This window comes from Aythya fuligula, chromosome 13, assembly GCF_009819795.1.
Source record: "Aythya fuligula isolate bAytFul2 chromosome 13, bAytFul2.pri, whole genome shotgun sequence".
Classification (NCBI taxonomy): Eukaryota; Metazoa; Chordata; class Aves; order Anseriformes; family Anatidae; genus Aythya; species Aythya fuligula.
Window position 1 is genome coordinate 21,181,251 of NC_045571.1, and position 25,046 is coordinate 21,206,296.

At 37.1% G+C, this 25,046-nt stretch overlaps 1 protein-coding gene across 4 annotated transcripts in view; it reads right to left on the reverse strand.

The window, feature by feature from the left end:
* Positions 1-665: 665 nt before the first annotated feature.
* Positions 666-25,046, reverse strand: part of ZC3H12B (zinc finger CCCH-type containing 12B) — a 30,846-nt gene continuing 6,465 nt past the window's right edge. For 3 of the 4 annotated variants that reach the window (XM_032196099.1, XM_032196100.1, XM_032196098.1), the window contains 5 exons: positions 12,605-13,379; positions 8,420-8,559; positions 7,435-7,669; positions 7,237-7,343; positions 666-6,696 (listed from right to left, as the gene is read on the reverse strand). In XM_032196099.1, the coding sequence (XP_032051990.1) occupies positions 5,276-6,696; positions 7,237-7,343; positions 7,435-7,669; positions 8,420-8,559; positions 12,605-13,215 (2,514 nt within the window). In that variant the 5' untranslated portion in view covers positions 13,216-13,379 and the 3' untranslated portion in view covers positions 666-5,275. Of the gene's footprint in view, positions 6,697-7,236; positions 7,344-7,434; positions 7,670-8,419; positions 8,560-12,604; positions 13,380-23,873; positions 24,021-25,046 lie in introns of all 4 variants that reach the window. The other variant, XM_032196097.1, reaches the window with a different exon arrangement.

Below are 25,046 nucleotides of genomic sequence, written 5' to 3' on the forward strand. Positions count from 1 at the left end.
TCAATGTAAGTAACTGGATGGAATAGTGGAAACATTAGGATAATTTATTCCTGGCTCTTCAAGTCTTTAATATTTTGTTTTGTGAATCCTAAAGGCAGCCACTCTCCAATTGACTTCACTAGTACAAAGGGTTACAGCTAGCTGGCCATTGTGGGAACAAACATGGTGAGATGTTCAAGCAAACTCAGATACAGATAAAGATAATTTTACATCATTTTCCTTCCACTTCCTTTAATTTTTTCACCAAACAATTTAAAGCAATTTTGAGTGAAAGCAGTTGCACATTGTATCACCTGCTACCCAGTAAGGGAAATTATTAGGTGTTTAAATGGCCGAAGAAAATTTGTTTAATACAGAAATTGACAAGCGAATGGGATCTAAATAGTATGGAGAGGGCTCTCCTCTGCTGTAAAGTGGATACCTTTATTCTTGTCCTTTTCCTACACAGATTCAAATGCAGACAGAAAATCTAAGCATTATGTATGATTTCAGAATCTGGGTATTTTTCCTGTAAATCATCTACAAAAAAAGAGAAATAATTTGGACAGACTGTGACAGTTGTTTTGGGCAAAACAGTTCTTCAGGGCTCTCTCCTAAAAAGGGTTGAAAAATAAAAAGCTAGAAACAAATAAACCAGTGGCTCTCAGTTTTATTAAATAAGCAGGTTTATATGTATATATATATAAAGTATAACGTATTTCATATATATTCAATAGTTGTGCAAACCTTTTACACAGAGCAGGGAGGTACAGGTTACAGCCTATATTTCTTTTGGATTCCTCTCAATAATTTCAATATGTTTACATAAATACCAAAGACCAAAATCATAGATATTGTATAAGGGCTCTTCAAAGGCTAAGCAAACACTGGCATGAGAGTAATTTAAGTAACAGTGCACTTGTATTTTTCTAGTTGAAATATTGCAAGAAATACAGTTAATAGCGCTCTGTCACACAGACTGCTATGGGGTACATAAGAAGGGTATTAAAGCTGAACACTTACCATAGTAATAATAATGAGATTTGACTATTCAAGTCTCACGATCTGACTAATATGAGTCCGGTATTAGTAGTGTTTCGGGTAAACCTTTGGCAAGTCAAGAAAAAGTAGTATTTCTGTGGAGCAAAGTGTCACAGAAATGATGTCTGTCCCTTCTTTTTTTTAGAATGGATTTTTTTTTAAATTACTGTAGTCAAAATATATCCCCTGAAATGTTCCCGATTCTAGTTTGGTATAAGTCACATGTATACATGTATGCCACCAACCAAGTATTTTCTTAGACTTACTTGAATGGATTTATTGTTTGCATTTTCTGGCTTTATCATTAAGAATTCCAAAATGCCATAATTCAGAGTTTGAGGCAAATTGGCTTTAAAAGTATGTATGGAGGACGTGTCTAAATAGATGCTTTTGTGTTTTGTTACTTTTTAATGGAGAATTTTTCTGCTTGTTCTAAGCAACCATATGCCCACTATTTTCAAGTGTTTAAAATTTAAAACATTTTTACAAAAAGCTGAACATAAACAGACTCATGCTAGTGAATGAAATACATGCAGCTGCAGCTAGAGCATTGCACACTTACTACAGTGTTTTAGAAATACCACATAACTGGTTTAACACCCATTTTTCACTCATTTTGTCATTGAGACTTACATTATATTTGGGTCAACCAAAGCAACCCAAAGAGATTTATAAAATTTTACAACAATTAAACCATAACGTTTAATTCTACAGATGAATAAAGCCCACTACTGTAGCTCAATAAGACAACAACAGGACTAACGTTAGTCAAATATACTGTATGTACAACTGAATATATCACTAACATGTAATTCTTACAAAAACACATAAAATAACTTAGGCTGACATCTCATAAAGCATTTGATTTTTGAATCATGAATTTAACATTGTGAACTTAAGTGATAAATTATGTGAAAATGATATAGCTAAAGATTAAAGATCAGTAATTCAGAACTCCCGAAGTGTGCCCTGGCCCTGCTAAAGTCTACTGCTTAACTCTTGCTGATTGAAACAGGCCAGGATTTCACCTTTCCACTTTCTTTTTTCCCAGTTTCTCATCTAGGATTTTGTTAATTCTATGGATTTTATTAAAACATAGTTTCTAGAACTGTTCTCTTACAGTTTTAAAAACATTTAAATACCATGCTCTCAAAAAGAGCATTTATACAAAGTCTTATATTTACAATATAGACAGTTATGGTCATGTATTAATAAGATCAACTCTTCCATGTAAGAAGAAATCTAAGCTTACGCACTGAAGGTTAATTAATGTGTCAGTGTTATGAATTGGCTTGTAAACATATCTCAGAACAGATGTGGATGGCAAAATTATCACTTAAACTAGTTGATTAGGAAAGACTACGTCACATATAAAAGTTTCATTACCTCTAAGGAGGACTAAACAAGCACAAGATTTGCAAATTATTTCCACAAGGCTACACTGCCCAGTCTATAACTCTACGCAGGATGGATGCAAATAGCTTCTTAGAAAAAGACAATTTTGCCTTGAAGTGCCTTTGGGAAATGGTATGCTGGGTTTGCAGTAGCATAGCATTCCCGTTGTTCAGAATAATTCCTTTTTACCAGTAAGACCAAAGTTAGTGAAAATTAAAATAACTAGACAAGTCCTACAAAAACGAGTTTCTCCAGAAACCACCCACAACTTCATACAGTAACTTCTGCTTAGGCTTCCGCATCTGAAAGCATCAAAAACACCTACCAAACCCTCTTAAGATAGCTTATCTTTATAATTGGAGAAAAAGGGAACAAACATTTTTCTACATACAAGTATTTAATTCCATGCAAGATGGAAAACGTGAGTGCACAATAAACTTCATTTTAAACCTAAATAATTTATAAATGAATCTGTTAAGAATAAAGCAGTGTCTACAGCAATTATATTGTTACATTTTAAACACATGCAGATGAGCTAACAGCAAGATTTTTACATAAAGTTTAGTGCAAGAATGTATCTGCTTAATAGACTAAAGATAATCATGTAATGCTTTGAGGTGTACACACAGTTTCTGTGCACATATTAAACTGGTTCTGAAAAGTTGTCCTTGTTTGTCTATAAACTACAAGTGCCCATTTTAAATAAAAAAGATTCATAATTACTCATGGGCTACTTCCCTGTGACACACAGTGTCACAAACATTGTGGTGAATATGTAATACTGAAGTTTATCTAGAGGTTTATGGGTTGTGGGTTTTTTTTGGTGTGTTTTTTTTTTTTTTTTTTAAAACAGTTTTTATACAATCAAGAAAAAGAGATACAATTTGTATCAACAAACAAAAGGTCATTTCTGGTTATTTGAGGCACTGCTCTCAGCTGCTTATACCATGCAAGAGAAGAGAATAAGAATTAATTGCAAATTAAAAACAGAAAATGCTGGTTCCTAAGAAACATATTTGAATATTGGTCAAGAATTTTCTGTTTTCTCCAACTATTATAAGTGTCCAAAGTCTTATTTTTCCCATTAACCAACTAATTAAAACTTACTTGTTTTCAAACATCAAGTGTAAATACAAAAATCACCTGCAAGTTAATTAAATTGAAATACATAATGACATAGTCATTATATATGTTACCTGTTCCAATGGAAGAATATTTATCATGTGTGAAACGGTACAGTTATCAATTATCCGTATGTTAATTGTCATTGCACATGTTAATTGTTTTCTTTGCTGTTGGTTTGGTTGGTTTTTTTGACCTGACAGGAACACATGATAAATAGCCTGCAAAATATTGCGAATCAAACCAACCATTATTACAGTAACACAAATGGAGGAAATAATGTTTTGTTCCTCAGACAAACAGAGAACTAGAAAGCAGCATGCAAGCCATTATCAAAACACCAGAAACAACCCTGACTGCAGCCTCACGTTCCGTGTGTTTCACAGTAAGAAACATTTAGGCAGTGTCACACCTTCTCATGAAGAAACAAAAGGCCATAAAACCAGGCCTTCTCAACTTTCATGAAAAAAACTACAGTAGAAGTCAACAAGTCCTAGCTCGAGACATATCGAGTTAGTAATGGTTCAAAATGTTGAAATATACAATGGATTCAAAAAAGGGCGTTCAGTCAGTGCAGCTTAAAAAACAATAAACGCCTCTTTTGGAGACATTTAGCTACAAAGGTTCCCACCCTGAGCAAAATACCAGTTGCGCAAGCAATGCCACACAAAATTATCTCACCTGTTGAAACAGGACTCTAGAAACCATCATGAGGCAAATGCACACCTTTGCGTGGAGCTGAAGAGCAAAACGAGGCCAACCTTGCTACAAGCCCAAACTGTAGCATCTCTTTTCAGGAAACAGCCTCTCACACTCCCTTCTCAAGATCTTGCATGTTAGTTTCATCCAAATACCATCCTTGCCTCCAGAAGGGCTTAGTTACTGATGAGCTTCCACGTTAACATTCAGTTCCTGTTGCTTGAGTCTGAGTAATCCAATTTACATAAAACTGACAATTTTCTTTTGTCTTCTCTAATCATCTAGAACAGCAGCTGTTCACTGCACAGTTGACAGGCAATTCTGAAGAGGGAAGCTACAGTTAAACATCTTTTTGTTTACTGAATGGTGCTCACACCTTCATACTCCTTAATGGTTTGGTCCTAATTTAATAAAGTATTTGGCTTCTGTTGGATTGAACTAACATACTGGACAATAAACTCTTGGGGAACAGTTTTGAAATTTAAGAAGTACCAACAATACTGACATTCAAAAGCTGAAAGAGATTCAACCAGTTTATCCTTCTACAAATTGAGTAATTTTTTTCAAGTTTATTTTTCCGCTATTTGATGTACCAATAGGCAGTGTCAAGCGGCAAAGCTGAAACCCTAAAAGTCATCTGGGACTGTATAGAGCATGCTTTGAAAGGCCAATTAGGTATTTAGAATCAAATTTAAAGTGTACACTAATACATGCAATATAATTTCTAACAATAATTTTGTATTAAAAGCTTTGAGACACTGAACGTGACATTGTAGTTCTTAATGAGCTATCCATGCAGCAAGGTATGCATTTCCTGTAAAACACTATTAAAAATCCCTATATTTAAAATCTTAAAATTTACAATATAATCAACTCTTATATAGTGCCTCTATCTATATATATGATTGCTACTGTGTACAGGACTTTATACTAACTTATTAGAAAATATTTACAGTAGACTGGCCCACTCCCGTCTTCATTTTAATTCCAGTTCCTATGCACTGTATAGTTTCATTTATCCAAAAGAGGCTAAAGTAATTTAACGCCCTGTTCTTAATTTGGCAACAATCATAGCTGCCAGCTGTTGTGCATCTGTCATGTGGGGATTCTTTTCCATCACAGAAAGGACAATGCTTGGTGGAAATATATTGCAGAGGTTCTTGTATGTTTGATACTGATGTTCTGGAATGATATGTGGTTCCCGTGGCTCACCACATATCCCAATCCATGGATTCCTCCAGAGTTGCTCCATCTTCTCAGGCATGCTTCTTACCATTACAGGTTCATAACATGGCTGCATGAGGTTGTTACTCAATGGATACGAGTGGTAAGTGTAAGAGTCTGATGCACATGGTAACGGATCCCAGCTAGCATGCTGTTCTCGACAGAGAGGTGGTCTTCTCTGCCGTGCAGGATTACTTTCATAAAGCCGTGAGTCAGAAATGCTGTCCATTCTTGTCATGACCAAGGCACGGCTTGGTTGTGCAGTTGATGGATGAATATTTTGAGGCACAGGGTATTCTCCTGGACAACTGGACCGTGCTCCAACAACTGAATGCTGGGCATGCAGGCCTAAGTGGGAAACTGACTGTTTGCGAAGGGATTGCTTAGGCTCTTCAGTTCCGTAACTCTGAACTCTATTTAAGGCTTCATGGTAACCATGGGAAAAAGTCTGAAGACGATTTTGCGATGGCAGTCTATGGATCTTCACATTGTCTTCTGGACTGGCATCTGCTACACCCAGATACAAGTCATTGTAAGAGGAATAAGAATCATTACTTGTATGGCTTAAGCAATTGTCAGGACAGGGGCTTGAGTTTCTAGAATACATCCCCTGGTCCGTATCAGCCCCGTAATAATCTGTGTTATGCATACTACTTACGCTCAAGTTGGAGAAATCACTGAGTAAGGAGTAATAGCCATGGTCCCCTAACGATTCGTATTTGGGATACTGGTCAGTGTAACTAACTGAGGTGCCATGGCTATTGGTGACTAGTATAGGAGGATATTGCACACTGGACATGTGTTCCAGTGAGGATTTCTGATGCGTGAACTGTGAGGAACCTGGCACCGGACTGCTTGCAGAACGAGTATTTAATGCACCAGCTGCATGGCTTTTTGGTGGAGGGAGCGTTGGTACACTTAATGCAGAAACCAGAGACGGGACAGAGCTGGCCTCGGACTTGCGGGCTACTGTTAACTTTTCCTCAGGCTCCACAGCTACTGATCTAATGCTTGGATCTGACTGGCGTTTGGGGGCAATGCGTTTCACTTCAGAACTGATCTCTCCTTTGGAGCTGGATGGCCCTGTGCCACATTTGGCCAAGGCTCCCTCACTCATAGTTTTCACAGCAGATAATTTGGCACTTATCCGAAGCTCATCCGCTACTGACCTTTGAGGTTGGTTTGCCCGTTCTGGGTGGTAATATTTACATTTGTGCCCATAGGTGCACTTTTTACCTGTAAGAAAAGTATTCGCAAGATAAATAAACCAAAGGTTAATTGACACTACTATCTTTCTCTTTAACTGTTTCTTACTTGTAATGTTTCTTTACTATAACTGTAAGGAATAATTATATAAACAAGTAGTCAAACTCTGTTATTACCTATAGCCAGGTATATCACTGTCTCAAGGGCAAGACACATAACTTTTCTTTCTACTGTTCATGATTTCAATACTGACACCATAATCAATGCTATACAAAACAAACAGCACTCTAACATGGTCTGTATGGTTATGAATCTCCTTCCTTGAATAAAAAACAGAAAAAAAAATAGCAAAAAGCTGTGATATACACAAGCTATATCTGGTTGGCCTTAATTTTCTGCTATATTGTTTTTATTAATATTGGCATGACGGGTATAAAAAATAAATACAGTGCTTGGATGACAACAAGAAAAATAAGTTGTTTCTTTTTTTAAAGTAAAGAGATTATGTTAATTAATTGCTTGCTTCACCTACCTTCAAATACAGCAAATCAATCTGACTTAGGCACTTACCGTAAGGACACGGTTGTTTTTTATGTTCAGGAATAACTGGCCTTTTCCTTAAGAAATTTTCAAGGCTTGGACCATGGCGTCCTAAAGGATCATCAGGAGGCATAAATCTGATGCAAAATAAATGAAATGTGAAATTCAGCTTTTAACAAGGATTCTGAATTGGCAAATTTGCCTAACTTATGAAGAAAAAAAACATACTTGTCATTCACAAAAGAATACATTAGCAGTCGCTCCTCTATGAACTTCTTCCATTCTGGTTTTTCGTTCTGAAGATCCCTATAGTTGTCATTTGATACAATGATGCCATCTGAGTCAAAAGCAAGTTTTACTATGAATCGGTCATCATAGCAAACTACTCTTCTTCCTTGAACTCTTCGAGATGGGGTGAAAACAAGAATTTTTTCTTTCTCCAATTTACGTAAGATTTCTTGATCTGTAAAATAAGTTTAGTCAAGAAGCTTCTTTAAAGTCCTTTTTTTTTTTTTTTTTTAATGCAGCTTTTATTTCTCTTCCTCTTTTCTGAAGTGGTATTTTGTAACTATGTGCATATATGGTCCTCATTATCATTTAAAAAAAAAAAGAGCATGCCACTTTTTTTTTCTGAGCTTTCAAAGCAATAGATAAATATTCAACATTTAACCTTCATAACTGCTCTGCTCCTGTGTAAACAACTATGTTCAGAAAGAGGGAGAAAACATACATGTCAAGAATTCAGTTGTTACTGTCTTAAAATATCTTTCTTGTTAGCCTAGAATAAAATTTAAGTACTGTCTATAGGTCAAAGCACATTCTGCTTCTTCAGTGTTCAAGATAACACTATTAAATTAGTCCCTGCCCTTATACAGCTTATTTTTATACTAGCCCAGCAACTAAGAATCAGTTCCTGTATACTAAACAATGTTTGCTAGTGGAAAAATTAGGAATACCTCACTCAACAGCATTGACATGATCCATAAATACTACAAAACCTACCATTTTTTGCAGATGCAAATACCAAATGTGTTCTTCACCGGTGAAATTGTCATATTTTCAAACGAACAATTGAGTTGTTGGGGCTCAACCCAGTTGAGTATTGTCCACAATCCAGTATGTAGTACCCATTAGAAGGATGACGCAGTTCTGTTTTACTACACCACATTTATTTATTTAAACCAAGGGGTCAAAAAAAATCTTGATCCATTACCTGTAATTGGTGCATCAGGTCGAGACTGTTCTTTTCTCCATGCAGGTACAAACACAGTGATATCTTTATGTCCTTTTTCCAGAAACCAATCAACAGCTAGTTGAATTCCCCGACAGGAAAATCCTTCTTTATTTCCATGGCTGAAAAAAATGCAGAAGTCTTAGAAACAGCAAAGACAAAAGATACATTTGACTTTGGGTTTTGTTGTTCTTTTCCTTTCAAAGCTGCTGTGGTCTATGGATATAAAGGAAACAGAGTTTGTAAAGACAAGTAAATCTTTTTATTAAACCAGCTTATATAGCTGGAAAATGACAGTTGTCCAGAGCTATTTAATCATCAGATTACAATGCTGATACTCAGGCATTAGAAATGGTGACATTTGACTGCTTTTTCTGCTGGTGAAATTTCTGCTTTTTCATTCTATTAGGTGACCTGATGAAAAATTATTACCTCCCCCAACAAATTAAGCTTACCTTAAGTAGCACCATAAAAAGATAGTTATAATAGAAAAGAAAGAAACTAACCATGCTTGCTGTCATGGGTAATATAGTTGCTTTTAAACATCTAGATTAAAAAAAAAGAAAAAAGTTTACAAAAGTTTAATAAACATTCTGCTTTTTTCATTACTTTATATATTGATTTATTTCTCTTTCTTAGACAGAAATAATTAAGTTGTTGGAGCTCCTTCCTTTCTTCCCACCAAAATCAACAATTTGTTTTCTGAAACAAACTGGAGTCTCTGAAACTGCAACTAAGTGAGAAAAGGGGGGTTTAAAGTAGCTTTACATCACTTCATTTTCAAAGTATATTTAGAGGCTTGGTAGAATCTAGTTAAAATTTTATTTACGAATCTCATTCAGTCTACCTCACAGGTGTACCTGTCTTGATTTGCTAAACATAAAACCTGATTCTTCAGTTCATTGTAAATCCTCTCGGGAAATAGTTCAGGAATACCTGAATAATACATGTACATGAGTACGTATATTAAGCATTACATCCTCAGTATTTGGCCTCCGAGGAGGGCCAACCACATCCTAGGGTGCATCAAGCAGAGCACTGCTAGCCCGTCGAAGGAAGCAATTGTCCCACCCTACTCTGTGCTGGTGCAGTGTCACCTCAAGTACCGTGTCCAGATTTGGGCACCACAATATAAAGGACACAAAACTAATAGAGATTGTCCAAAGGAGTGCAACAAAAGTAGTGAAGGCTCTAGAGAGCAAGACGCATGAGGAGCAGTTGAGGAGGCCCTTCGGTTTGTTCAGCCCAGAGCAGAGCAGGCCGAGGGTAGGCCTCATGGTGACCTTCAGCTGCCTCACGAGGGGAGCGGAGGGGCAGGCGCTGAGCTCTGCTCTCTGGGGCTAGCAACAGGACCCAAGGGACCAGCATGGGGCTGGGACAGTGGAATAGGGGAGGGTCAGGCTGGGTGTTTGAGCGGGTTCTGCACCAAGGGTGGTTGGGCACTGGAACGGGCTCCCCAGGGCAGTGGTCACTGCACCAAGCCTGACATAGTTCAAGAAGTACTTGGACAACACTCTCAAGACACATGGTCTGATTTTTGGGTGGTCCTTTTGGGAACCCAGGGTTTGGACTCGATGGTCCTGGTGGGCTCCTTCCAACTCAGGATATTTTATGATTCTACTTATTCTACACAGGTAAGAAAGACATACAGATTGCCTTATGTCTGGATTTCATATTTAGAATCAAGCCTGTTTTCTTTACCCAAAAAATAGAGTGTAAAAGTAAAGTAGGCTGTATGGCCCGGCCCAGGAGGCTCCCAGAACACTGGAAGGGCCATGTGCAGTGATGACACCCCTCACCAGAAATAACCAGAGGCCTAGCTAGCAGTGCGAAATACAGGAGATGACTCCTCTATAGCAGCCCCACAGCATGTGGGTAGTCCAAGCAGTTGGCTGTAATTAAGGAGGCTCTGTGGCTCTATACAATGCCATGAATGCCTCCCACTACTTAAAGCAGTTGGCACTGGCTGTACACAAAGTGGCATCCAGTTGCTGTACCATCCTGTTCTAAGCTGCCCCCAAAACCGGGCAAGAAAATTCCTATACTGGAAATGGAAATGGTTCTTTCTAGACACCTTTCAGATACAATATATATAATTTACCTTCAAGGCAAGGTTGCCATTTACATCACCAACGACTGCACTATTTATAAACATAAGAAGTATATTACCTTTTTCAGGTATTCTCAGCCTGTAGAGCAATGCTGCATAATTAAGAGATTTGCATGTTATTGAAATTCTCTTTAGTATTATTCTATAGATAATCACTCAAATTTTACTTTAATAATCTCATTATTATTATTGGAAAAAAATCACAGATTACCAGAGTGTAGCAGGATATGTGCTCTTCTTGGGCTCAAAATGTCATACAAAGTAACACTGAAATAGACTAAAGGCAGACAGGTATCTAATATCTATGGTATAACTAAGGCCTATGGTTCACCAGCATTTTCCAAATCCTTGCAACTTAAATTAATAATTTGTACAACAGCAACAATGTTATTAAAACAATTTTCTTTAGATGTTGTACATTTCAGATTTTACAGAATTTAATATTCTTGTAAATTTTCATACGCATTTTTTTTCAGAAACAGAGTGTCAGTGCTAAGCTATGCAATCAGAGTACATGCACACACTTTCCTTTAGCTGCTGTCAGGAGTAATTCAAGCAGTACAGAGGCTGAAAATAAAACAAACAGAAAAAGAAAAAGAAAAAAAAAAGTTAAGAAAACTGGTATTGGTGATGTTGCTTTACAGAGACATCTTTTGGATGGTGTTGTAGTTTAATACTGATAGGCAGCTAAGTACCACATAGCTGCTCTCTCACTCCCCCTCCTTAGCAGGACAGAGAAAATGAGATGGAGGAATAAAAACCATGCAGGTTTGAGACAGGAGAAGTTTAATGAAAGAAAAGCAGAGGAAGCACAGAAGCAAAAGAAGGAAAAAAAAAAATCGCATCAGCAAGTGATGTTCAGCCACTTCTTAGGAAGCAGGGCCTCAATACATGCCACGGTTGCTCAGGAAGACAAATGCATACATAACGAGAGACACAGAATCACAGAACAGCTTGGGATGGAAGGGACCTTCAAGATCATCCAGTACCACCCCCCTATCACAAGCAGGGACACCTCCCATCACACCAGGTTTCCTAAAGCCCCATCCAGCCTGGCCTTGAGCACTTTCAGGGATGGGACATCCACAGCTTCTCTGGACAGCCTGTGCCAGTGTCTGTACCTGTGCCTTCAACACCCTCCAAGTAAAGAATTTCTTCCTTGTATTTCCTCTACACTCTTTCAGTTTAAAACTACTACACCATTAAAACTCAATACACCTATAAAAATTTGAATTTTCTTAATACGTAGAAAAAGAATCTTAACACAAATTCTTTTAGAGCAAAAAGCTGATACTAAAGGACATCTTCATAAAAAAAGAACCTCAAAAATCTTAATACCACTGATCACCAGACAGTTTAAACAACTCCCTTATAGAAAAATATACTTTCCTCAATGAAAAGCAAAAGCATTGTCTAGCTAACTGTGTGTTCTACAGACATGCTCCTACGTGGCATGGGACAGAACTCTCCTGAGCTAGTGTTTACCCAAACAGCCATGTGCATGTGTCCACACGTGTCTGAATTTACAAGCACCATAGGTGTGTGAGTCAGCATGTTCAGCTCATGCACAGCCCTGTACTGACACTGCTAAATCGCCCTGAATTCCAAGCAAGTTTGATCAGCAATAGTTCAACTTCCCTGAAGTCCACTGCATATCATCAGCATATACTACATGTCATTTTTGAAAGAACAAGGTTTTCCTCTCCTATTCGGTTACTTCTGGGTAATAAAGAGGAATAATTTGAAACATCGTTCAAGGACTTAAAAAGGAATTAAACCCATCCACTCAAAAGCACAGCATAGTTAAATTGCTGGAACAACAGATTTGAGGGGAGAAGTTGGTTTAAAGAGGGGGTAGGGGGAACAGGGATATAAAGGAGTGACATACAAAGGAGTGACATCATATTTAAAAGCCTGGAGTAAAGACTCCATAAGGAAAATTTGCTCTCAGTGTAAATATACTATACAACTTAAAATGACTTTACAGTCAATATCAATTCTACTCAAAAATATTTTTGTGATTTATTATTTTCAAATGTTGTGACAGGGAGACCCACCTCATAGCCACATTGCTTCCATCAATGACGATTGGCCTCAAGTTATCACTGTTATCCACAACTTCATCTTCAAGTGACAATTCAGGGCTTGCTATTTCCTTTGGACAAGGGCCTCTTGGCACCAGAGTACTAGTGGTACTGCTGGCACTGTTCTGTCCTTCTGATTCACTTTTGTTGCCAAGTCTCACAAGTTCAGCCAGAACATCATTGATGAGCGCATCTGCTCCCAGTTTATTCAGTACAGCCTGGATCTGATCTCCTGCATACCCAAGTTTTAAAGCAAAATCCATTTTAGCTTGGTATTCCTTGTCCAAACTCGTTTTGCATTCATCTAGCTTCAGGTCTTGTGTTATACTGCTCTGTGAAAAACTTGGGCGATCCAAACAAGGGGAGCGACAGAGTGGCCGATGTGGTTTAGTGGAAACCTCCTTTTCTCTCCACTGAATATTGCTACAGCTGCTTCTGAAGTATGGTTGCTCAGGTTCACTTTCTGAACTCGTCCATTCCTCGGATTCAGCACTGCATTCCCCAGCATCTTGTTCCACGTTTCTGTCTTCTCTGGAGTGCCTCTTCTCCATTTTCAGCTTCCCTACCATGGACCAGGCCGTCATCACGTTCAGCCTCCAGCCAGAGAGCTCAGAACTTCTCTTTCATTTCCAGAGCAACCTGGAATTCATACTCAATTGCATCGTGTTGGCTAGATAAAAGTTTACACAAGTCTGGAGCTATGCCTTGCTTACTATGTTCTGGCATAAACAACGCCAACATGAAGTTCCTTTAAAAAATAAAAAGATAAAAATTAGCTTTCGTTGAATTCTGCAAAATACTTCACTATGCTAACTTTGTTTACAAGTCAATAGAGGTCCCTAGTCATTCAGATTTCCACATGAAGATTGATCATATAAAGCACATAATTTTGTTGTCTCTTTACACATGAAAAATTTACTTTCCTCGGTATTAATTACAGCTGTAATTACTGGAGTATCTTATTAATACTTACAGAAAAAAAAAAATGAAAAGGGTGACCCATGACTTTCACTAGAAAGCTGTCTTTACAGGCTTCTACTGCAGAAACAGTTTGTACACTTCAGCAACAATTGTGTGGAGTTCCAGTACACATAAGTTCTACCATAAGCCATTTCAGTCTCTTTCAGTAAGGTTTTACAATCAGAGTTGACAAGCCAAACTTCCTTAAGTTTAGTGTAAACTGGCTGCTAGACATGCAAAGGTAAATACAAACATGCAAAAAGGTTCTACACAACAATAATCTTGCGTTTTTTGTTTACTGTACCTACTACACTGAAAATTCCAAAATCAAGGATGGGTACTACATTTTGTCAAAAAGTCAGGATACATGCTTGTAATTCATGTCTTATACCAGAAGAAAAAGTGTTCAAGGAATCCTGTTGATAGGTCTGCAAAAGTAGAAGGTCAAGGTGACTTATGAAGTGCTGAACTGACGTCATGGAGACTTTGAAAAATATTTTTTTAAAAAGAATTGCAAAACATGTTTTAGAGAAAAGGGTCATCTCAGACCTATAGATAAATACAGGTAGCTGGAGAAAACTAATGGAGAAACATGGAATAATAAAAGGAATTAATAAATTAGCACTAAAGGCATAAAAGGGATTTCAGCTTCAACCAGCAACATTGACAAGCTGATGAAAGTAATTAACAAGATGCCTTCTTTCAGACAGTTGCAAGCCCCACTCCTCTTTGTAAAACAGCAGACTGAGAAAACAGAATTCAGTGTGAGTAATGAAAAATAATGATTTAATTGTCATGATGAAGGCATTTATTTTAAATCCGGTTCCTCATTTTAATACATTTTGCTTCTGTTAAAGTAATCTCCTTAGGTAGCTACAGACAAAAATAAGAAAGAGTGAAAGAGAAAATGAAAAGGTACCCAAGTCTCAAAAGAGCATAAACTGTTTTAAAGCTACACCTGTAGTAGAGACTTCTGTCAGCAAATATGTAGTCTGAAGAAGCATGAGGAACATGATCCTGCATTTAAACAGCAATCACAAATGAAACCGTAGTACTGACCTCAGTTTTCAAATATACTTCTGCCTGTTACCTTTGTGTTCTGCAGAATTCTGTAAATGTAAGCTGTGGACACATTAAAAGGTCTTTCCCAGGATTGTTATGATAATTTTTGTGATACAAAATAAGCATGACTTTGGCACTGGAACACAGATCAGCGAAAGATGTCCTCCTCTAATAATGCACCTCACTGATGTAACTAAGAATAAATTTACATCTCTGTCATGCACTTTTTCGTTTCTCTCACATCTCTTCCACTCCTTCAGGATTTAAGCTAGCATTAAAAGACAACGAAGCTTTCCTCCAAAAAGTACTCAAAAAGCATGTGAATCATTTATATGCAAGATGTTACCAAATACACTTGTATTCAAAAGCTTTTAAAAAATCTCATTCCCATCTTCCCAAGAGACCAAAGTGGCCCTTACTTAGTTACTGCAGTCTACCAAAACAGAAAGCAACAGGAGAAATACTCTGTTAATGTACGTCAAAGGAGTTACTGTGCTGTACAGCATTGCTAAACCTAAGGTATGAAAACAAGTACTGGAGTCTGCATTGGAAGGGAAAAGGTGCATCTAGCATGGCTAAAATAAAACCTCTGACACTATTCATTTTATTATTTATTTGATTTTCTTCCTAAAACAGAATCTTAGATTGTTCCACAGAGCAAAAAATCATTAGATGTTTAAATTAAGAGACTAATAATGGAAACGCTGACATGCACTAACATTTTAATTTGCTGAGATAGATATATATCTATATAAAAAAAATATCTTGCACACAAGGTATTTTTAAATGAAAAAATGTTTTCTACTTTTTGCTGAAAAACGAGGACTGTTTACAAAGCATTATAAGACACAAGGAAATGAAAGAACCAGCAGCGTGCACATAAGGCAGAGATTGTTCATCCTTAGTTTCATATCCTTTCACTTTTAGGTGATAAGATGCTGAAAGTCACAGCCCCCTAATATACCACCCATCTCAAAAGGCTTTCCTCCTTCGCTACTTCTCTACACTAAATGGTGTTTTTCTGTTGCTTATGAGAAAATTTCAGAGAAAAACAATTTTAGAAGAGTGATAAAATTTGATAATCAAACCCACTAAAATGTCAAAGCATTTCCAAGACAGATCCTTATTGGCTTTAAACTGTTTCAAGGTGAAAAAATATTATTGGTCTATGGAATGCTTACATGGTAATTTTTAATTACCATAAACAGGCCAAGCAGTAAAAATCTACAAGACTGCACTCTAATTTACGCTCTTCAGTTATACATTTCACTTAGCTGTGGTAAATTTACACGCTGGTAGAGATGGGAGATATTTACCCAGAATACAATGAGCTTCAACCAACATTTCCAGTGATACTACCTAACGTCTCAAAACACATATCTACCTACAGACATTCTAGTTGTGATTTTAGACCTGAAAGGTAGGAGGTATTAAAGAAAATCTGTGTTTACTAATAAGCAATTACAGGCAAGTATCTTAGATTAAAATTTTATGATTGTGTGCTTTGTTTGCTTTGAGGAAAAAGTCTTTCATATTTTATTCAATTCACTGGTGACCTTGTAAAGTGGTTAAGAGGAAATTACTCCAATCATCAACTGTGAAATGAAAATAAAGGTTAAGAAGAAGAAAAAAAAAAAAAAAAAAAAAAAAAAAAAAAGCACCTTCTAAAAATATAGTCCTAGTTCTCATATCATGCAGAGTGGCTAGCTTGACTAATGACCATTAGCAATCTCAAAATTACTCCAAATAGTGACAAATGTAACAACTCTCACTCATTCATGCCCTTTTTGTGATGCACATATACATACAATAATCCACTTAAACTAATTTTTACAGGACCAAATTTACATTTTCTTACAAGTGCTTAGATAACACTTTAAGCTGCAAGCGAAATATGTTCCCACCCAACTGGAAGTGAAATCAACTGGATCCACTTTAAAACAGACCATGATTTTTTTACAGTCAAAAAATAATCTGTTTAGGATTGTCACTATCACTTATGACTATTTATTCCACATTTAGATTTTTCAACTTTTCTTTTTTTTAAAGGCAACTGTAAATGTTTGTTTGTTTGTTTGTTTTCCCTCTTTCTTAGCTGGAAAACAGTATCTCTTATTTGCACATATCACCATTTTGTTGCATTCTCCCAGTTAGATATGCATATATTTAGTTTTCTGTTATTTAACATCATATAAGCACTTTATCAAAAATTTTATTTTTCCTTCCCTGAAAGTAAGCTCCTATTTTAACAAGAAGTCAACAGTTAGATCATAGTTAGACCTAAGTAATCCTGAATTCAAAAATAATTTAAAATATAAACACACAGGAAAAAAAAAAAAAAAAGTATGTAGGCATCGTAGCCTCAGGAAAAGCCACAAGGTTTTCTCATTTTCTTTGAAACAACCAGCACGCAAGCTGTTTTCACAACATGCAATTTTTTCAAATAGTTTAGGTAACCTGTTTCTAGCATCAACTGCCATGTTACCAGAAAATGAGGGAAGCAGTCTCCAGAGCGCATGTTTACAAACTTACGCACTTTTGTACAGAGAGCTCCTACAAAACCAGTCATTACCTCTCCACCTACAGCATCAGCATGGCAAGCATTTAGTATATTATCCCTTCTTATTGGACCACATGCTTCTCCTTAAAAAAAAAGAGTCATCTATTATGTTGGCCCATCAGGAAAATTATTTTCTCTTTTCTCAGTACCTTCAAACACTTAAGCACAGGGTGTCTTGAATTCACCACTTATGTCCATTGTACAACTGCTTCCTTTGCAACAGCCAAACTAAAGAAATTTCTGATTAAAAACAGTAAGTAGGAACTTACAAATTGCTTTAACAGAAGCTTGATGCTGAGAGGAAATAGAATCATAGGATCATTTAGGTTGGAAAGTACTCCTAAGAGCATCAGGTCCACCCATCACCTAACACTGCAAGTCCACTGCTAAGCCCTGTAGCTAGCCGCCACACCCACGTCTCTTAAATGCCTCCAGGGATGGCGACTCCACCACTTCCCTGGGCAAGCTGTTCCAATGCCCAGCCACCCCTCCCGCGTAGAAATTCTACCTGACATCTAAACTAATCCTCCTGTAGTGCAAATTGAAGCTGTTTCCTTGTGTCCTAATAAATAAATAAAGTGATAACATTTTCAATCTCACTACTTCAAGTCCAAGAACCCAGAGAAGAGTCGTGGCCACCGCCGTTTATACCTTCTCGCAGGAAAGGTGAAATGGTGTTAAGCAAACAGAAGATTAACATTTTATCTTGACATTAAGTCAAGTATAAGTCCTCCAATTTTTTTTTACTGCTTTTACAATTTGTTTTGGATATTTTTATTAAGCTTTTCATAATTAGCTTACTACCCCTCACTACCCCCTCACTACCTCGTCAACTGAGATTCTTGTTTCATCATGTTTGCACTTATTGCCATTGAAGCCTAACTTAATAATTTTAAGGCACTTTTATAGTTGCTAATGTTGTTTCTTGCTTCTCATGCTGCTTACAGGCTCCTAAATATCACTTGTCAAAAACACACTATATACTGTACCGAGTAACCATGGTTTCTGTTCAGAAAACACTGAGCTGCTCCATAGCCCCAGCTCCAACCGGTAGCAAGGCTGATCACATAATCCTAGTAAGCGAAGAGAGCAGAGCACAGATCTGCACAGGCAGGAACATGCAGCACTCTCACAAACAGCACCAAGGGCTTTCCCTCTTGTTGCCTTTCCTGTCTGATGCCCATTAAGGTTCATTAAAGGGAAATGCATACAAACATACAATGCAAAATACTTTTTGCATTTATTTGCCCCTTTAGAACTTTGCCCCTTTAGAACTTTGCTTTATTTGTTAAAATATATGTATTTACATACATATAAAATATCATTTGCTAGTTCACATTATCCACATCCATAAAAAAAACATTTCCTGGCTGTTAATCTTCCTGCTTCTTGCTTTAAATGACAAAGTTCAGCATTTTTTGACACGTGGCACTGAATGTAGTTGTTTTCACATCTTTGACAGAGCTTCCAATCAGCAGCAATGTATGTATGCAATCAACTTACTGGCATTTAGACTAAAAACTGAATGCTGTAATAATACATATATATATAAATATATATATATATATTTTTTTTTTTTCTACACTGCACTTTTCAGTAATTCAAATACATAATCTTATAGTGGAATACTGACAATATTATTTTATTTCTGATTCATATTATCTGTTGGGGGTAGTACAGACTTATCTAGGGACCTCAGTCAGTTCCTATTCTATTCTAACCATATAGTCCCTTCTCAGATAAAACATAATCTAGAATTATGATGACAAATTACAAATGAATTAAACAAGCGATAATTTGAACAGAAGAAAAACTACAAGGATCATTTTGGTATTGTTGTGGGTGAGTTTTTCCAGGCAGCTTTAGTAGTAGTACTGTGTGCACTTCTGGGCACCACAGTACAAAAAGGACGTGAAACTGTTGGAGAGTGTCCAGAGAAGGGCTACAAAGATGGTGAAGGGCCTGGAGGGGAAGACGTACGACGAGTGGTTGAGGTCACTTGGCCTGTTCAGCCTGGAAAAGAGTAGGCTGAGGAGAGACCTCATCACAGTCCACAACTTCCTCACGACGGGGAGAGGGGGGCAGACACCAATCTTCTCTTTAGCGACCAGCAATACATGTAGGACCCGAGGGAATGGTGTCCAGCTTCAACAGCGGAGGTTCTGGCTGGATATCAGGAAGAGGTTCTTCAGTGAGAGGGTTGTTGCATGCTGGAACAGGCCCCTAAGGACATAGTCATGACACCAAGCCTGTCAAGAGTTTAAGAAGCATTTGGACTGTGCTCTTTGTCATACGGTCTGAATTTTTGGGTAGACAAGTGTGGAGCTAGGAGTTGGACTTGATGATCCTCGTCGGTCCCTTCCAACTTGGGATATTCTGTGATTCTATGACTTTGCAGGGACGCCAAAGGAGTCTAAAGGAAGGTTCTAAAGGGGCAAGTGAAAAGAAAGCATGTTTCTAACACACTTGTTTTGCAGAGACACATATGCACATCAAAACAAGCAGCTTAGGGCAAAATGTCAATATGAATTCAGAGCCTGGATAAACAATTTGGTGGATTAACAGAAATGGAGGACTCAATCTCAGCCATCTCCCTGACCGTAACACTGCGAAATCTTAGACCCACGCAGCCAGACTACTTCTAAGATAGACTAAGAAGTCTAAGGGGGCTCCTAGATTTCAAGCCCACATATCTAGGAGAAATGAAAGCACTATTTCAGCCAATTTCACTTTATGTTAGCGGCTGAACATTTATGAAGATTATCAAATTCTCCACAAGCCACAAGTTTGAGAAAAGGGAGAGATCTGTAGAAGAGAAAGCTATGAATCAAAGAAACAGTTCAAACCATTTGAATTAACTCCCCAGTAACAGGGTACAGAATAAAAACTGAAATCAAACTGTGATTAGACAAGATGAGACAAGAAAGTGAAGAGATAAAGTGGTGTCATCTCAGTGCTGTATATAAAGCCTGCAAACACGTTACATCTCTATCAGGACAGTATCAGACTCTGAACAGTAGAAGAGCGAACTGTTGATTACAATTAATCTAGTGTAAGCAATTCATGCATCACGTAGAATGAAATGGCAGGTTTCAGGCAGTCTTTGGCCAAGCATATGTAAGCTGTGTTCTGTTTCTGGTAGCAATAGGTGCTTTGCTGAGAGTTCTCTGCTGTCTTACTGCCTTTATGCTCACTTTGTCCTTACCCACATAGAAAGAAGTTACTGGAAAAAACATTAGTCTTCTGCCTGTGAAACTCACCTTGTAGTTAATTTTCTACTTTTTTGTTTTGTTATGGCTTATACTGTAAACTTAGCACAATTAGGTTAAACTGTAAAGTCAGCGCAGATGTATTAAGGAGTTATCACACGAGGTAGATTTAAAAATAAATATTCTACTTACAGGTTAAGACAGAACAAATATTACACAAATAATTTGAACAACACTTGATTTTGCTGATAATTACTAAATTGAGAAAAGCCTGTGTGCCTCAAAATTTTCTCAAACATGGAATAAAAGCTCGTATGGATCATAAACAAGAATATTAAACAAACTGAAATTTTAGTGGTTATTTAGTACAAGTTACATTCTCTCCAAGACAGCAAAATAAGCACAAACACTTAAGGAGAGAAACAAAAGATACTCCAAGTTTCTTATCAGAGTATATTTTAACTATATATTAGAAAAGTATATTCTGCAGCTTTAAAAATCTGAGTCTCTTGATGGTCATTGCTAAGCAACCAAGTTTTCTTTCCTAAACACTTCTTTCAGCACAGTCACGACCAACTAGTAGAATTGGTAATGTGATTCAGAGGACCAGTCAGGCAAAAGCATCTCCATATTTTGTTCATAAAGCACCAAAATGTAAGCATCCATTTAACTTTGATGGTAATAAAACATAAGGAAAACGTCTCCTAGGTAATGAAGTATTGAAATGTTTATGAAAAACATTTGAGAATTACTTAACAATTACTATTCAAATGACAATGACTATGAAAGACCTTGTGCTAGAAATAGCTCTACTCAAAGCCTGCTGATTTCAGCAGAACCAAAGGAAACAGAATACAGGGTGAAATAATTAACTGATTTTTTTTTCATCCTTTATGAAACTGTATCTTTCTATCACCTCTGTGCTCTGAACCACAACCTTCAAAACCAAAGGGACAATTACATGATGCACATATCTAATATGAGGAACAACTTTTAAATGAAAAAAAATATGTATTTCATTAACTTATTTAATCAACTTTAAAGCAGGTTTGCCTACTGTCTGTCATTGTAGATAGTAAAAAGCAGGGTTACAAAAACACAACCTGAGTATCTTCTCAAATTCTCTCACCTGGAAAAAAAGTACAGATTACAATGATTCTGTAATATTTATTTTAATTAGGGAGAGCAATGTGTGTTTGTTTCTTGTATATTTTGAAATATATGCAGTTAATAAATTATTTCTTATGGTAGTTTGTGAAAAAATAAAAAAAAAAAAAGTAACCACATAGTAACCATGTAAAACAGTAACATCTAGGGAAGTTCTATATGCACAGCGAGGAATAAATATCACAAATGTCTCCTTTTATATTTCTTAAACTGTCAAACATCTTCACAAGAAAAAAAATATGTAAATCATTAAAAATGAAGCTATTCCCTCCATTGCTTCATGATGAATTCTAATGTCTTAGTTTCTCTCTTCATTCTTCATCTCATTCTGCTATCGTTAGTGTGCTACTCTGTGCAGATTCGTCCCTGTAACACAGGCCTACAAGGAAGAGGCATCCTTCTCGAAGTCAGCCATTCTAAACAACAGCCAAGTCTTCAGTTACTGTGAATATTTCCAGATTATCAGAAAGTGACTGAACTATACAAAGACATAAATCCAAACTGAACATAATAACATGAACTTCAAAAGACAGTATAAACCTAGCACAATCGCAGGTTATTTATTCTACTGTGAATGACTGAAAACCCTCCTACAGTCTTCACAACTAAACGACAGGTAAGGCAGGCATACTATCCATTTACTGCAACCTCACCTCGTGATTACAGAATAGATGTCGCATAAGCCTGCTAACATAGAAACTTCCTGGTTACACACATACCAACTCCAGTAAAGTAAGAGACTAAAACCATGGAAACAATACGAGTAGAGGTAAAAAGAAAGAGAAGCGTTTAATTACGATTCAGTGTTCAGAGACACTAAATCCAACACGCTCTTCAATGCTACGGAATGCTACAGCACGGACTAGCGGTTACTAGAAAGAAATGCTGCCAGAGCACACTTGGGTCGTTTTCCCTAACACCTGACTAATTGCCATTTTGAAGACACTACAATCTGGGTCTGAAACACAAAACAAACAAACAAACCAAATAGAAACACTGGAACCAAAACGCTGGCACAGGTTGCCCAGAGAGGCTGTGGATGCCCCATTCCTGGAGGTGTTCAAGGCCAGGTTAGATGAGGTCCTGGGCAGCCTCATCTAGTGGGTGGCAGCTCTGCCCGTGGCAGGGTGGTTGGAGCTAGATGACGTTTAAGGGCCCTTCTAACCCGAGCCATTCTAAGATGCTATCAAATGCATTAAACAACAGTCTTCAAGAGTATGACAGAACAGTACTTATTATACAGTAGTGATCGTCAGAGGACATCTGAACTTGGAATTAGCTCTTTATTTTGAAAAATGCATTTTTACAATGCTCATGAAAAAGTGACAAAACTCAACACTGGTGTTTTCATGACAGTGAAGAAACAACCTCCTTGTAATCTTACTTCAGCAGTGTAAAAATATTACTCATCACTTATTGTTGCTTTTATTATTTTTGGAGGTAGTAGATTATTGTATCTACTGATACAGACTTCATTGTCAGCTTTAAGCCACAAATAAAAAAAGAGCTTTTTCGCATTCTGGGTATATACTTTTACTCATCTGCTGGGAAAGATTCACAACTGAACAAGATCTTAGAATATTCTAAAAGTAATGTTTTGGTATTTCAGAATGTATTTTTAAAAATGTAAAGAGCTGCACTGTGTGCACTGTGTGTGCACTTTTGGGTGCCACAATATAAGGGCAATTACCAGAGAGCATCCAAAGGAGCACTATAAAGATGGTGAAGGAAGGGTCTATAGAGGGAAGATGTATGAGGAACAGCTGAGGTCCCTGGGTTTGTTCAGCCCAGAGCAGAGGAGACTGTGGGGAGGCCTCACGGCAGCCTGAAGCTCTCTCATTAGAGGGGAGCAGAGGGGCAGGCGCTGAGCTCTGCTCTCTGGGGGCAGCGACAGGACCCGAGGTGACAGCATGGAGCTGGGACAGGGGAGGGTCAGGCTGGGGGCTAGGGAAAGGTTCTGCACCCAGAGGTGGTCAGGCATTGGAATGGTCTCCGAAGGAACATGATCACAACACCAAGTTTGGACAATGCTCTCAGACATAGGGTCTGATTTTTGGGTGGTCCTGTGTGGAGCCAGGAGTTGTGACTCAAACCTTGTAGGTCCCTTCCAATTCGGGATATTCTGTGATTCTACATTATGTGGAATTCTTTTGTCCCTGCTAAAATGAAAAAGGTGGGATGTGTTTTGCTTGTGTGTTTATACACCTTGACCATACTAGATTTCCATATCGTCCTTATTTTAAAAAGAGATGATAAGGATATATTACAGTTTACACACACTTACCATAATGCATATGCTGTAATTCAGCAGGAATTAATCATTTTCACCAATTTATTTTTTGAATATTAGTAATGAATTATTTTCAGCCTGAAACAAACATGGTAGGTTTAACATAGTTAATTTTCATCCACTCTGCCAAGTGATGCAAGACTGTAGAAAAACAGGACAAAATAGATTTTGTATAAAAACTACCAAATCATATTGGCCATTCTGAAATTAAAGTGACTACAAAATGCAATGCTTTTGCAAAAATGGAATCTTTGATAATTTATAGTACAGTTTGAAGTGTAGCTCTAGGTAACGTCAACAAGATCACATGTCTAAGCACTCTGAATTTATCTAGCAGGATTCTGCTTTTTATTCTTTTTAAAACTTTGTTTTTCACATTTTTTCTTGAGACTGTCTTTAGAGCTTTTGTAGTTAGCAAACAACACTCGTATAAACATCAAGCCATTCAAAGATGTATAGCACATATATTCTGATACAGCTTCCTTAAAAAGACTAAAATACATAGGCATGAGTTAGTAAAGGAAGATCATTATGCCAGGCTTTAACCAAGGTAAAAACATCTGTCTTTTGCCAGCATCAGCATTACTTACAGTACCTTCTTCAACAAGGAGTGAGGAACCTTTGTTATTTAAAAGGAGCAGTCTTACTGTAAAATACTTTAAATGAACACAAGTTCAAATACTTAGTCTAATAAAGTACACCAACTCACTCATCCATGAGAAGATATGGTAAAACATAGAAGAGATGGTCTAAACTGAAGACCTGAGCAGAGAACCACAGCTCATTTACATATTTAGAGACATGTGTAACCAATATTCCCAGAGCATGCACTAAGTCAAACTGCATTTGTAACAGAAGTATTAAAATGGCAGATTGGTTTTCAGTCCTGCAATAATTACAGCCATATAAATGACAGCACTTTGATTCAGTTTAATGGATTTTTTTTCTTAACTTACTATGCAATGTCAGTCTCAACACATTAATGGGAAGTTTCAACACTGTCATTTTGATGGAGAGAGAAACAAAGTTGCATGAATCAAAAGCCTAAAACAGTACGGTCCTTTATCAAGCAAACTCAGAACAACATCAAGAAGCATGTTTTACTTTTTGTACTCAGTATGATTTCTCTGAAATAAAACACTATACTATATTACATAATATATTACA